Genomic DNA, 15050 nt, shown 5'->3' with positions numbered 1-15050 from the left:
AGGATTGAGTCAGTTTAACTGTCCTCATGCACAGAGCAGGGTTATTTCTTCTACCACCCCATGCACTTCCCTCGGGCTCTGAGCCAGAACCAGCACTTGCCAGACCTCTCTGCAAGCTTCTTAACTCACTGACCTGGCAGAAATCTAACAAAGTAAGATTAAAAGGAAAAAGAAAAAAAAGATAGCTGGATAGTTTCCTGCCAGGTCAGTGAGTTAAAGCTGCTTATGGAAGAGACCAACAACTGCCGGAGCTGGCAGAGAGACCTGCTCTTAGTGGCAGCCCACCCAGCCACTGGGTTAGCTCAGATGAGTAGGGGAGTGCAACCAGGGGTTGCAAGCTCCAGCTGCTTTGACATTCACTGGGCTCTTCCACGAGTTTGCGTACTTGGCTGTTTCAGCCGCATGCACTGCCAGTCGCCACCCTTGGCCTTGTCCAAAAGATGCTCCTTTTGTTAGAGGACTTGTTAAAGCTGCGAACGTGGAGAACACTAAAGTGAGGGCCACTGCTATGGCTGCACAACATGTCCTGCTGGAGTACAACCCCAGGACTTGGCCCAGCCTAGCAGAGCAGCCCAGAGAGCTGGTGGATAAGGGGCAGAGTTTGGCAGTTTGGCCTGGCAGGTTTGGGAAAAATGGGGTGGGGTTGCATTCCTTGGGGTGACAGGTCAGCAAACATGAATGCAGCAGCATGGTCAAGGTCCAATGGGCTCTTGGCCAGATGGCTGAGGTGGGGCTGCAGTAGACAGGCAGCCTGGGAGAACAGGTACATGTGGATCTGTATCTGTCCTTCTTAATGCTGTTGAAAGGAAGAGCTGCCACCTGGTCCCTGGGGATGGGTACAACCTCCCAGGCTGCCAGTCACTGGATCTGCAGAGCTTGGGTCTCTGTTGTCCCAGCCATCTGCCTGCTCTGTGTTGTCATGCCATTTCTAAAACACGCTGGTACATGGTCCCCAGGGGCTGAGGCTCCTGCCAGCCTCTCAGACTGTCCTCTTGCATCAGTTTGCCCATGGACAGGATGTTTCCAGGGGTGTGGGTTGGAGGCACGCTGAAAAAAGACTTAAGGGATGGTGGTTCAGAGGGAGGGGGATGTCAGCTGGGGAGCGAGGGCTTGGCTGTGGGAGTGAGCTGCATTTGTGATGCCATGAACCCTCAAACCCCTCGAGACAGATGGACACATGGCACCCAGCTTCTGCTGTGCTACAGCAGTGTCACTAAAGGCCATTGAAATGAGGTCTTGGTCACAGGAAGACACAGCTCCAAACCCTTCACACACCTGTACAAAAGCAACTTGCTCTTGGCAGCATTTGGAGAGATTTGACAGGGTTGCAGATTTCAAGAGCTGTACTGAGCTGTACCTGTGGATATGAGAGCAGTGTCAAAGTGTGGATGAGGCCCTTGCTGCTGTCCCTCAGGGTTCCCTGTAGCACAGGCAGCACACTTAACACTGAGACTCCTTCTCTTCTCTCTGCAGGAACATGACATTGAGACAGCTTTCGGAGTGGTCCATGTCACCATGCGGGGCACACCCAAGGGGAACAGACCTGTCATCCTCACATACCATGACATTGGCCTCAATCGTAAGCCCTTGCATTCCCAGGACCCTGAAAAAGTGGTTGTTCATGGTAATCGCTTTTGTGTGTGGGAACAGTGGAACTGGCCTGGAGCTGAGACAGAACAGGTCATTCCAGGGTAAAAAAGAAAGCTCTGCAGGAGATAGAGCATGTGGCATGCCCCAATCCATTCCAGCAGCCCTGGAAGGGTAGGGCCAAGGTGGAAACAATCCACCACACGCTAGTGCTCTAGCTGATGACTTGTGCTGGATTAGAGCTGCCACAAAGCATCCTTTCCCTGGCTCCTGGGCAAATGAGCAAGTCCTTTCTAAAAGGCTTGTTTGTAGCAGGCTCAGTTGCTCTTTCCACATGTCTTCTCACCCAACACGTACTGTTATGTTCACACAAGTGCTCCTCAGTATGTACTGCAGGTACCCAGGTGCTGCAAGGCCCCGTTTGCCTGGGGCACGCGTGCTGGGATGTCACTTGTCTGCCTTCCCTCCAGGTGTGGCAGTTCCTTTGCCAGGACTCGCTCTGCATTGCAGTCAGGGCGCAGCAGCATGCATCACCCAGCATCCGCTGCCTGTAGACTCCGCAGCAGGGTTGGGCTCATGCGGATGTGTGCCATGGTGTTTGGAGGGTGGATCACAATAAAACATCAGGAAATGTCTCATTTCTTCTTTTTTGTTGTTGTAGACAAATCCTGTTTTAACGCATTCTTTAACTTCGAAGACATGCAAGAGATCACTCAGCATTTTGCTGTGTGCCATGTGGATGCACCAGGCCAGCAGGAAGGAGCCCCCCCATTCCCATCTGGGTAAGAGTTCTGCAGAGACCCTTGTTCCAGATGCAGTCTGGACTGAGGTCGCATGCCATTTAAGCCAGCTGGGGTTGACAGGCTGAGTGTGATGGGAGGCAGCTCTCAGGAGCAGGGGACTTTTTACAAGGGCCTGTAGTGACAGGACAGGGGGGAACCGGTTTAAATGGAAAGGGAAGAGGTTTAGATTAGATAACAGGAAGAAATGCTTCACGGAGAGGGTGATGAAGCACTGCGACAGGTTGCCCAGAGAAGCTGTGGATGCCTGGAAGTGTTCAAGGCCAGGCTGGATGAGGCTTGGAGCAACCTGGTCTAGTGGAAGGTGTCCCTGCCCATGGCAGGGGGGGTGGAACTAGATGATCTTTAAGGTCCTTTCCAACCCAAACCATTCAGTGATTCTATGAAATGGCTTCCTAAAGGGCATTCAGGGAACTCTTCTATTACTGAGGTATGGGTAAAGCCATCACTAGTGCTGAGTGCTGGTAGCAGCTTTCGGACTTGAGCATGAGCCCAGCACACTGCAGCCTAGCTGGCGTTCCTTGATCCATCTGTCCATCCTTCCACAGAAGTCTGACTGTGCAAAAAGCCACTGTTCTGTGTTAGTCTTGTTCTGAGGGATGGGATCCATAGAGTTGGCTGGAATGTACAGTATCATTGCAAAACAGTCACCTATGCATATGCCTGACAGATGTTCCTTGTTTCTCCTACCTTGGGTAGAACTGGGCGATAACCTCTGTCAAGCTGTATTTGGAGGTGCTTTGAATTCAGTCTCTCTTGGTTTTCAGGTACCAGTATCCCAGTATGGATGAACTGGCTGAAATGCTGCCTGCTGTTCTGACACACCTGAAGTAAGTCTCTGAAATGAAACAGGGTGAGCCAGCTGGATACAGTCATTCCAGCACCTACCTCTCTCTGCTTGCAACATCTGATACGCTCACTGAGTTGTCCCAAGAGGCCTGAGCATCTCCCGACCTATGTAACCCTGACTGGTTCTTATGCTGGGAACATTGTCTGCCACATGAGACAATTTATGGCTGCTGCATCATTGCTGGATTGGTTTGAAAATGAACATAAGTGAACAGCTGGATGCAGAGAGGGGAGAGACTTTGCCTCTAGGGATGCTTCGGCTGTGAGCTTAAGTTAGCCTTGCTGATTGTGAAATGCTTGTATTTCAGCCTGAAAAGCTTCATTGGGATCGGACTGGGAGCTGGTGCTTATGTCCTCAGCAGGTGTGCAGTAAGTATCTCTGCATTTCCTTGTGACTTAGATGAGCTGTGGTCTTCCACTGATCCAGCAGACCATTTGTGGGGCACGAGTAATTACAGTAGGCCTACAGGGAACCATGTGAGAACTGCTTTGCATCCAGATGGTTAAATTGGAGCAGCCAAGGTTACTCTGAAACTATGCCAGACACAGAAAGATTCTAATGTAATATCTTTGAGTCAGCAGAGCCTATCCTGGCTGCTAGGAATATCCAGTCTCACGTCTTCACAAAGACTGGCTGCGCTACTGTGTGCTGTTTCCAGTGTTTGTGACACTGAACAATTGATCTAGTGATGTGCTGTGAACCAGCCCTGATGAGGAATGTGTTTTTTCACTGGAAGGAGGTAGATTTTACACTTCACCCTTTGACAAGAGAGTGCTAGCTTCATTGTGGTACTTACTTCTACATTTCTCTCTAGTGAAGTGTTTATAAGCATGTGAAATCAGTGGACATAGTTTAGCAGCCCAGAAATTAGCCTGAGTCTTCCAGAAGTAGTGTTTAAAACAACCAAACAACACAAAACCACAGAAATCTGACATTCTCATAAAGTTTGCTCAAGCTGCTGAGTGTAGTTGCCCATGATTTAGGCCATTATTGCTTCTTAAAGCCACTTCACCTTGCAGCTGCCCCTCCTGCAAAAAGTTCTATGCTTTCCATGTCCTCCGCTCAGGGTTGAGCCTGGGGCAGTGTGAAGCACTGCTGTTCGCTCTGTTCCTTGCACTTTGTATCTTTTGTAGTTTTCAGTCTCGCTAAAGAGAAGATTAGCAAATAAACCTTTGTTCTCAACTCAGTGAAGTGCCAGAAAGCCCTTGCCACGCTGCCTGGATTGCAGACAGTTTCCTGCTGCGAGTTGTTTCCTTCTGCTTAACTAGTGCTAATCTATACAAAGGAGCAGGAGAGCTGCCATGAGATTTCAGTCTTGGATTGAGCTTAGACCTGAGTTCTCTGGTTGTGTTAGATTGCTACGTTTATATTTGCAAGCAGTTCTCAAAGTATTTTGTTCCCATGCTCCCCACACACACCTCCCAAGGTAAACTGCAAGGTGCTGGTGTGCCAGGATAGAGCAGGGAAAAGGGATGTCTGCAGCCTGGGGGGTAGCGGGGTTGCCCTCCAGTGAGCCAGAGGACCCTGCAGCTCGAGCTTCCCAGGCCTCTGTTTAGGGTGCCACATCTCCACTGTGAGACTGCCTCTTCCTTGGGGAGTGGAAAGAGGTGCTCTCCAGGCACAGGATTTTGTCCAGGTTTTCCCTGGATGTGCCAGATGAGAGCAGAGTGACTGCTGACAGCCCCGGGGCCTGAGCAGGGCCCCTGGCTGCACCAGATGCATGCAAGGCCTGCTCAGGCTGCGTGTGCGATGTGAGCAGTCAGTCCCTCGGTGCCAACAGCTGAACTGAGTGTGGTCTGGCTAGGAGCCAGCTGTGGGCTAAGCTCTGAAAAGGCCACTGGCTGCCCGCACAGAAGGAGCTCCCCACCTAGTCTTCATTTTACTCTGTCTTCCTTTTGCAAGAAGCTTTCCAGCTGCTGCACCTGACACTGACCTACGTGTGGGCTGAACCACCCTTGCAAGTGTGCCTGTGCTCTCTCCCCACAGCTCAGCCACCCCGACCTAGTGGAAGGACTTGTTCTTATTAACGTTGATCCATGTGCAAAGGGCTGGATTGACTGGGCAGCATCCAAGGTGAGATTCTGCTTCCCCTGCACATCTCCTCTCCACAGAGCTTGATGAACAGTGTGTAGAGTAAGAGGAAAAAGGACAGAGTACAGGAATCTGTTGTTTTATGACAAAAACTGTCCCTGCTCCATAGGAGCAGGGGTGGGCGTGATCGATCAAATGTGAATGAGAAATCCTTGTGAACTGCTGGGAGATGAGTGGCTGTTGAGCACTCGGTTTTCCTCTGATGTAGCACTCATGCTTGCAGGCTTCATTTGGCTGAGTTTGAATGAATCTTTTAATTACTCTGTTATTCTGGCCACTTGCAGTTATTCAGGGTTCCAGGTTTCTGGAGTGGTGTGTGTTGTGTGTGCACAGGCTTCTTTGGAGCCTTGAATGCCCATCTCAAGAGTCAGGCATTTGTTTCTTACATTGCTTGAGTAGTTTCTTTGTTACTTTCTTTACTCTGAGGAGCTACTTTGAAATTTGTAATGAAACTGTGTTTTCCAGTTAGTCTCCCTCCTCCTCATTCATCGCCACTATTCAGTTTTCAGGCTGGACAACCAACATCGTGGACATCGTCTTGGCACATCATTTTGGCCATGTAAGTACCCAGCAGGTGTTACTATTGCCGTGCAACTGTACATGGAGCTATAACTTCTTGATGTACCTGCTCTGAAATAGCTCTGGTCCATCAAATAAGGGTTGCCACAGATAGTGCTATTTTCTCTGCGTGGCAAGCTCACATCAGGGCTTTGCACACTGCTGGGAGCATGCGCATCCTTGTGCTTGCCCCACCTCCAGGCACGTTAAGGAGGTCCCACACACTAGCACCACAACTCCTGTCTTTGTGGTGCCCAGGTAACTGTCTGCAGAAATAAGTGGCAGCTGGTTCTCTGTAGCCAGCGTGGAAGCTTCTGTGCTGTGAGTAGAGCACAGATCAGCTGGGAGTCTCCAGATGTTGAACTGCTGTGTTCTGCTCTTCATCTTCTCCCTCTGTTTCAACAGAGGCAAACCAGCCCCTCCTGAAAACTTGGGATACCAGATTGCCTTCTGTTTGGGATTTGCTGGCTCCCAACCAGCAAGCTTGCTGGGCAACTAAGAGGGTCTGTGCCTCATGCACACCAGAGATGACATGCAGCAGATCAGTCCCTGAGCTGAAGCCCTCCTGCAACAGAACGCCTCAGCACTGCAAGGGGTCATGTAGCATCCTCCTGCTGAGAGTCCATGCTGTTCTCTCCCCCTTTCAGACCCCTTCATTATACATAGTGCATGCTTCCTTGTGTTCTTTTTCTCTCTGTAGCTCTCATGCAATGCAGTTTATTTATAGAACTGGGTGTTGGGATTAAATTTTCCTTTGGTCCCAGTCTTAGAGCTTACCTATAAGGCTTTGCTTCTTTGATATTAAGCATAAGCAGCAGACCTTCCTAAACCAGAGTGATTGTATAAGGATTACTGAAGCTCAGGAGCTCACTTAGCCCATCTCAAGATACCCTTGTACTCCCGCAGCAGCTTGTGTGGGGCCTTTGGTGAAAGTGCAGTCTCGTTACCAAAGTGTGGCACGTAACGCATACCAGAGACAATTAATGTAGCCTAGGTACTAATGCAGTCTGGAGTTGCTGCCTCTGTGTTACTGTTCACAGGGGAATTATGTGTATGGAGGCAGTTCGACGCTTCAGTATTTTTATTAGTATCAATTATTTACTTGTGAAAAAGATGATGTTCCCTGTCTTTCCATTCTTCTGCTTTTGTACAGGAGGAACTGCAGGCCAATCTAGATTTGATCCAAACATACAGGCTTCACATCGCGCAGGACATTAACCAAGATAACCTTCAGCTGTTCCTCACCTCATACAACAGGTACAGGATACCTTTTTGCCTGATAGATTGCTCCCGTAGCTTCCCTGCTCAGTAGATTTGCTGCCATATGTATTGCTTTATTGGCTAATATGTTCTATGAAGCTTTGTCCTAAGCCTAGTCTTCAGCCGTTTTCCTGAGCCAAGCTCAGCCCTCGTGCCTGAATGTCCCTTCCACACCTCATCTTTAGGCACACAGCGAGCTCGCCATGAGAGCATGGATCCTGTGTTCCAGCAGTGACTGCTGGGGCTTCTGCTCATGGCATGACACAAGGAGTGATAACCTCTTGCCTGGGTGCTGGAGCCAGCACTCCTGGTTGGGTTTTGGATGCTCCCACAATAACCAGTTTCCCCTGCTGATATGATGCAGAATTGTTCTGGTTTGTCTTTCAGTCGTAGAGACCTGGAAATTGAGAGACCAGTTCTTGGCATCAATGAAAATACTGCAAAAACACTCAAGTAAGTTGCTCCGATCGGCCTGTCTCGGTTAGTTACTTTCCAGTCAGACAAGCTGTTGCTGCTTTTCGGCAAGAACCCCGCAAGCCCAAGCATGGGGAGGGCTGTTCACAGTCCTGGGCTGCAGCACAGTGCTGTCAGCTAGAACGGGGCAGAGAGGTATCTGGAAGCTCTTTCATGAGAGCACACCCCAGAAGGCAGGATCAGAGGAATAAGGGTATCTGCCCAGCAGTCGCTGTACTTGCTGAGCTGTTAGTTTGGTTGTTTTGCATGAAAAATTAGGGAGGCAGGTTTCTGTTTGTTGCCACTGACTGCCTTCCCCCACCTTGCTGAAAAACATTACCTGCACAGTTCTCCCACAGGCAGGGGGTTCTGAATGCAGAGGTTGCGGTGGTGTTTTCCCACCTTGGCAGTGACTCATCTGGGAGGGGATAGCTTGTTGAGGGTACAGCTGAGAAGGGGCAGACACCAGAGAACTAGTGATGGAAGAAGGAAGAAGTATAGGTAAATTTTCATATTCCAAGCAAGAAAGCAAAAGGGGCAACTTAACTGCATGTAGAGCATGTGAAGATTGCAAATTGCAGTGTGGAGGCAGGATGCCTGGGCTGGGCTAGAGACTGCTGCCCAGGCTCTGCTCTTTGCTCCTTGGAAACTGTATGGACTTCTGCTCCTGCCAGTCCCAGGAATGTTTTAGGCATCCATAGCCAAACCCTCTAGATCGCGGCTAACCTAAAAGAGTTGGATTTCCCTGCTTGATCTCCAGGCAAAGCCAGTCACACCACTCTCTGTCATGCAGGCAGCTGCCAGCCACAGAGCACTGTCCGTCCAGTCAAGTGACTCACAGGGATCTGCAGATCCTTAAAATACTTATTGTGGAAGTGTGGATCTCTGTGCCAGTAGGCTTGGATATAGATCCTCTGTCTCCATAGAGGAGGTACTCCACTGGCTCTGAGGTCTGTGGCTCTCAGCCACTGTAGTCTTATTTTTGTCACCTAGTCAACACACAGCAGTGGGGCCTCTAGCCACTGTATTCATCTGAAAATGAACTTGGGCTGTGACCTCCTTTTACACCTTGAATGTTAATTGTTCTTCTAGAATTACAGTACATGTACAAATGGCTGTGAAGGCACAGATTTGCCAGCAGAGGCTTTGATATCGTGACATTTTTCAATATATTCCCTGACATCTTTTGGTTTTCTTTCTAAAAACCAAACCAAAATAAGAGTCCTGAGCAATTGCCAGCCTCAGCAGCATTAAACTCTGTTGAAGGTGGTTATTCTTAAATTCCTAACAGACATTCATTTCCGAGAGCACGCGTCCTTTTGCAGCCTGGGATGGTGTTTCGCCCAGCTCTAGGCATATCTTCTAATGCGTGTGCAGCAGTAGTGGCAGGTGGTGTGCATGGAGGGGACAGTATGGGTGCACATGCAAGCTCTGGAAAACGCCACAGTGTGGTGACAGGTAGGGGTTTTGGTGAGCATTGTTAACCATTCATGAGGCTGTTGGTTCACAGAGCTCAGCCTTCTCAGAAATGCCCTAGATGCGCTGTGAGTAATGTCTCTGCTTTGGGTTTTGACCAGGTGCCCAGCCTTGCTAGTGGTTGGTGACAGCTCACCTGCCGTGGAAGCAGTGGTACGTATACATGAACTTTTTCCTCTCCTGTCATTACAACCTGCCTTGCCCAGCAGAGCTCTCGCCTCACCCAGGACTAGTCACAGAAGGTGGCTCTGTCCCAGGCTCTTTACTGGTCCCTCAGCTGCTGAGAGCTGTCAGTCACTGGTGGGAGAGCCAAGGCTTGGGAGAGTTAATGGCCCTGTGGGACAGGTCTCCGGTGAGGATGGCAGGACCTGAACAAGAGTCCTTGTGCCCAAGCATCTTGCTCAGCAGGGGATGCAGAGGACCACTTTCAGGAACTTAACGTCTTTCCCCGGGTTCTGCCAATCTGCTGCTTGGAGTTCAGTTCAAGTCATGAATTACTTGCTGCTGTACTGAGGCTACCTGAGGTTTAAAAATAAGTAGTGTGACTCCAGTTTCTGTGTTGGGGAGTAACACAGAGCTCTGCAAAAGCACTGCATCATAGGGAAGGCAACACACAGAAGCATTTCCTTCCTGTTGTTCTCTGCAGACATCTATAACCCACTTCCCTCCCAGCACAGTTACAAATGGGGTATGGCACTGTGCAGTGTGGTTGTGTGGACGTTGCTCCTCCCCTTCAGCCATGGACTGTGGGGAGACCAGGGGGCTGTGAACAAAAGAAGCTGTCTTAAGAAACCATGGAAGACTGTAGGAGTCTCCTAAAGCAGTAGCTTGTACCTAGGAGTTGTGGATGGAGAACTGCTGCAGGCTTTTTCTGGTTGTGGCCTTGTTGCCTTTTCATCAGTCTGGTCTGGAAGTCTGAGACATTCTCCAAGTTTTGACTTTGCTAGGATACTGTCTCCAAGGATTCTCATTGCTTCCCAGCCACAGCTGGGGGACAGGGTAGGGTCTTCGGGATCTTTGCTTGCCTGTCTGACTGCCCAGGTTCCCAGCTCATGACAGTCTCCCCCACTGAGGTTGCTTTTCCTACAGGGCCCTGCTCTATTCCTTTTCTGCAGCAGCTTTACAGAGAAGAGGTGGCTGTGGCCTCCTTGTCTGGCCAAGGGATTGAGTGATCTCCCTCAGTGCTGCACTGCACAGAAGTCTCCTTCCCTCCCAGTCTTGCTGTCAGAGCCCAGAAAGTACTCTAAATTTAAATTTCATGGTCCACCCCCAAAACCAGGGGATGATTTCCTGTAAAGTCGTAGCCGCATCTTAGAACATTGACATTCTGTCACCACAAGGTCCCCTTGGGGGAACACCTGCCTGTTGTCCCTGCATCTTCCATGCATTGTTCTCTTCCTATGTGCTCTCTGCTGTTTTGCTCAGTCCTTCTTGGTCCCAGAGAATCTCCTGTTGCTGAAGACACTGCCTCTGGTGCAGCTGTCCCACATTTTACATCTGACTTCAAGTTTTCTTTGTGATGTCATGTCCCTCTTTCTTCCTTTTGTTTTAGGTTGAATGCAATTCACGTCTTGACCCAACGAAAACTACCCTTCTGAAGGTGAGTGCCACTCCAGAATCATTGCAGCCTGCACAAAGACCCTCTTTTTGCTGAGGCCAGCTCCACTTAGGTTTTTGCCTTCCATATATTTAGCTTTAAGAAGTTTGTGGACAGTCGTTCGGGGCTGTGTTCTCTCCTGCACGGAGATAGATTCGGCAGAGAAGAGTTTGTCGGGGGGAGTCCCTGAATCCCTGCCTTATGGCCACTTCTTTATACCTTTTAAAGCAGGGAAGACCTGCTGGGAGTTAGCAGAGGTGCCCTGCCTCCACCAAGCTCTCCGCCAGTGACAGCGTCACTTTTTCTAGCTTTATGCCGGCCCTTCCCATCCTTACCCATGGCTCCACAGTGTGCTGACAGCTGCTGTGTAGCAGTGCAAAGTGGCAGGTTTGGGAGGAGTGGCATGAGATCGCTTGGTAACGCAGCCTCCAAGGCGCTGGGATCGCTCCGCCACAGGCTCCCGAACACACGTCACCAGGCCTTGCTTTGGCTTCGGAGACAAGGTGGCAGAAGGGTGTCTCGTCAGCCCCGGCGGGGTGGGGGAGATGGCGCGGCTCTGGGATGGTTCAGCCCCCCTTTTGTTTCCTGTTGCAGATGGCTGACTGCGGGGGCCTGCCTCAGGTGGTTCAGGTGAGGAATGCCTCCTGACTCCCCCGTGGCCTTTGGGTTGTACCAGGTCCCTCGCTCTGCTTGCACTAAAGCCACGCTTTCTGTTTCCACAGCCTGGCAAGCTGACAGAAGCCTTCAAGTACTTTGTGCAGGGAATGGGCTACAGTAAGTGGCAAACACAATTTCCTGCTTTGGCGCGGGGTTGTTGTGAAGGGAGCTCAGCCTTTCTGGTCCATCTGAGCCCATTGGCATCTGTGTCCCTACCCATGAGTTAGTGTGGTTACCAGGAGAGCCATCCGTGCTGGAAAACAACTAGTGTGCTAGCCAGTCGTAGCAAACCAGTGTTGTTCCTTGACGTGTGTAATCCGCACTGCAAATGGTGACCCCTTTTTGGTTGCTGGTGTTGGTAAAACATTGTAAGTCCATCCTTGTGCCAGTCCAGAAGAGCATGCTCCCAAGAATGGTAAATCTTCTGAAATCTTCTGTGCATTCCCTCTCCGGAGGGGGAGGAGTTAGCCGTACAGCCTCGCAGTGGGGATGGGTGCATGCGAGCCCTTCCCTTTCTCCGCGGACATACCTACTTCTTTCAGACTCTCCCCAGGGGTAAGCAGAATTTTGAAGTGAAACCCTATAATGGCAGAACAGAGCTGGATGACTTCTGACACCCGGGGAGCCCAGAGGGAGCGGTGTTACAATCCAGTGTGTGCCCTGCCCCATGGCTTCCTCCCTGTGCTTGGGGCAGAAGTCCTTGTCTCCTGAGTGTGTCAGGCTGCTCAGCTCCCCTGCCCTTGGTACTCCAGAGACAGGGGACTTCAGGAGAAGCCCTTCTCTCTGCACTAAAGCAACTGTCTCCATTGCAGGCACCTTGGCACGGCTCTGCCTTGCCTGCCAGAGGCCAGGGCTAGGAGTTCCTTTCTGTGGGTGCTGAACCTTCAAAAACTGGAATTAGGGAGGGCTTGGTTCATGTGACTGGTTAACCACTAAGGATGGTCACCATGGCAGCTGTGACACTCCCCGTGGTCTCCAGGCAGCCAGAAGTTCTGTGCCAACTCATGGGCATCAGGGCTCAGAAAAAACTGTCCGTTTCCTCAGAGCTGTGTGTAGCTGACATGAGCACAGCGGGACAGTTGTGTTCTCCAGGGCTGGCCAGAAGAGCCTGGTCCTGCAGAGGAAGGTGCCATGAGAAGGCTCCCTCAGCTTCACAGCCAGAGAGCATTTCTGTTTATATGTCTTCTGTTCCTGGTGTTAGTAAAGTCAGCAAGTGCTGCCATCAGAGCAAGGACGTCAGTGCTGTGGGTGTCAGATCTCTCAGACAGGGTGCGCAGGACTGCGGAATGGCAGGGAGGCAGGGCCCCTCTTTCTACTTCCAGCATTAGTAGCTAATCCCAAAATGGTTTTCCCAGTTTGGGTGGGTGAGACTGTGTTGGCACTGCAGAGCTTGGCCAGCAAGGCCTCCTCCCTCTCTTGGGGAGAACAGGAGAGCGGCAGATGAGCAGCTTGCCATTTCTAGAAGTGCACAAGCCAGTTGCTCAACAGCTATCCCGCACCTTGGCTGAACCAGTTGGACCTGCCTGTGCTGAGCTGCAGCTGGACGGTCGTGCCTTGCAGGAGGCTTGTAGCAGAAATCTGATGCTGTCCACTCAAGGGAAGACACGAATTTCAGTTCCATAGCTGGAGTTAGAGTATTGCCCAGTTTCCCTGACACAGGAAAATGACATCTCTGTTGAGCAGTTGTGGTCCCCTACCATGGGGAGGTAGGGTTGGCTTGCCATTTCCAGCTAAAGGCATTGAAGAGATGTGGCCCTGATGGATTTCTGAGTCAGTTTGGCATCTCCCGGAGATGCTCGTTAGCAGCTGTTCTTCCAAATATTGGGAGCTTTCAGCACAGTGTGTGAACTGGGCATGGAAGGGACAGTAGCTGGGTATCCCAGGAGCAGTGCAGCTGCTAGTCACACACCGTAACTAATTGGCTCTTTCCTGTATTCATCCCTTTCCTTGTCTCGTGTTGTTTCCAGTCCCTTATGTGCAGCTCAGCCACCTAAGCACTGAGTCAGGTACCTTCAACTGTGCATCTGCCTCGGCCCAAGTCTGTGTACTGAGTTGAATGATCCTTCGGGTGCATCGCTCTGTCTCGGCATGTCCTGCTGCAAGTTAGGCTGATTCATTATACAATGTGTATGCTACGGTTTTTCACCTTTCATTTGTACTTCGTTGGTTGTTGCATGACTTCAGCTCTGTGGTTTTCTAGAGTGACGAGACTGACTTTCAAAAGGTCATCGTACACCCGCCGCCTTGGTTTGCGCAGACACCGTGACTGCACTTGCAAATGATCAGTTACACTTCTGGCATTAGCTCACCCTGGACCTTTTGAAATTGGGCCTTAAACATCTTGCTTTAGACGTGCAAAGACTTAATTTTGGCAGTGGAGAGTGAGTTTTCTTCCGGAGGGTGTAGCCCTTTTTGCGCTTACCCAGTGACGTACCTGAGTGACTGCGATACTGCTCTAGGAGCTCCTCCTTTCCTAAGCCCCACGCCTGTTCTTTCTTGCAGTGCCAGCAGCTAGCATGACCAGGCTGATGCGCTCCCGTACTCACTCCTCCTCGAGCGTGGGCTCTGGCGAGAGCGTCCGCAGCCGGTCTCATACCAGCAACCATGGTGAAGGAAGTGCTGGGACTCCAGAAGGAATTGACCTCCAGGATGCACCTCAAACCATGGAAGTATCCTGTTAGGCAGGAGCTCCTCTTCTGGAATCAGACAACTCCACTCGCCCCCACTGAACCCACTCAGAATCTAGCATTTCATCCGACGTGGCATTAACTGTTCTCTCTAACCTGTGCATGCCCATCTGAGCTGCCACCTCTTTGGTAGTCTGTACTTGGCATTACTTTGGTCCCTTCTGGATGCCCTTGGCGCCGGAGCCTCTTTAAAACTCGTTAACATTCCGCGGTCCTAGTAAGTCATGTTACTGTACATGCTGGCCCCATTTCCTGTCTGTGCTGTATCAGTCCAGATGACAGCCGTTGTCTCCCCTCTTCATTTAAATATAATTTCTGTGGCTTTGTGAGGTTTAGAATTGCTTTCTAGTTGTGCTTTTGCTACAGGACCCTCGTGGTGCAGTTGGTATGGCATCTGTGGGCATGCGAAGCAGGACCACGATGATGTGCAACTCCAGGCGCCGGAGATGCTCTTTGGCAGCGCTGTGCCTGGAGTGCAGAACCCACCAGGAGGTCTTTGTGTTCCCAGGACTCTCAGCATGCCAGGCAGCCGTGGGGAAATGAAATGATCGGAAATACTGTCTTGGTCTCATCTCTGTATACGTGTTGGGAAGGAGCAGAGTGATTTCTTACCTGAGCCTCCTGAGGGGGCACAGCAGCTGACACGTACACTGACACTAACCGAGGTGCACTATTAACCGGGTACAAGGGATTAAACTACAGCAGCCCTGGCTTCCAGCCCGCCCCTGCTGACCCTCCTGCAGAAGGGCAGCCGCAGTTACCACCTACTCACTGTTGCACCCTGGCACGGGTGAATCTCTGACATCGAGTATGTTGTGCAGCAGGCAGCAGTGCCCTTGCCAGGCGAGATCCAGCCATCTGCACTGCCAGCTCTGCCCCCCCGCCAGCCCCAGGCAGGGTGTCTGCGCAGGTATTAACCCAGGCTCAGGAGGTACGGCTGGGGGAACCAGGCACACGTCCCGAGGCGCATCGGAAGCGTGAGTGGTGAATGCCTCCCTGCCGGGACTGCTTACTGTCCTTGTGGGATTCACAGT

At 51.0% G+C, this 15050-nt stretch overlaps 1 protein-coding gene across 1 annotated transcript; it reads left to right on the top strand.

Annotated features, from left to right (window-relative positions):
* The first annotated feature begins 225 nt into the window (after positions 1–225).
* On the top strand, positions 226–14010 carry NDRG3 (NDRG family member 3). The gene is made up of 14 exons (XM_010152559.1): positions 226–260; positions 1461–1579; positions 2249–2369; positions 3155–3217; positions 3545–3605; positions 5224–5310; positions 5831–5887; positions 7040–7143; positions 7534–7599; positions 9177–9228; positions 10628–10675; positions 11267–11302; positions 11395–11446; positions 13832–14010. Exons 1-14 carry the CDS (start codon positions 226–228, stop codon positions 14008–14010), a joined length of 1080 nt encoding a protein of 359 aa, XP_010150861.1.
* The last annotated feature ends 1040 nt before the right edge of the window (positions 14011–15050 follow it).

This window comes from Eurypyga helias, unplaced genomic scaffold (genome assembly GCF_000690775.1).
Source record: "Eurypyga helias isolate BGI_N326 unplaced genomic scaffold, ASM69077v1 scaffold12890, whole genome shotgun sequence".
Lineage (NCBI taxonomy): Eukaryota > Metazoa > Chordata > Aves > Eurypygiformes > Eurypygidae > Eurypyga > Eurypyga helias.
This window is presented reverse-complemented; position numbering and strand designations above follow the sequence as displayed.

What these genes read in the sequence shown, in the direction of transcription:
- NDRG3 (XM_010152559.1), top strand. Translation starts at nt 226, where the DNA reads ATGGAAGAGACCAACAACTGCCGGAGCTGGCAGAG. An exon ending in ATGTCCTCAGCAGGTGTGCA is followed by an intron (nt 3,606 to 5,223) that starts GTAAGTATCTCT and finishes CTCTCCCCACAG; the next exon opens with CTCAGCCACCCCGACCTAGT. An exon ending in TTCCTCACCTCATACAACAG is followed by an intron (nt 7,144 to 7,533) that starts GTACAGGATACC and finishes TTTGTCTTTCAG; the next exon opens with TCGTAGAGACCTGGAAATTG.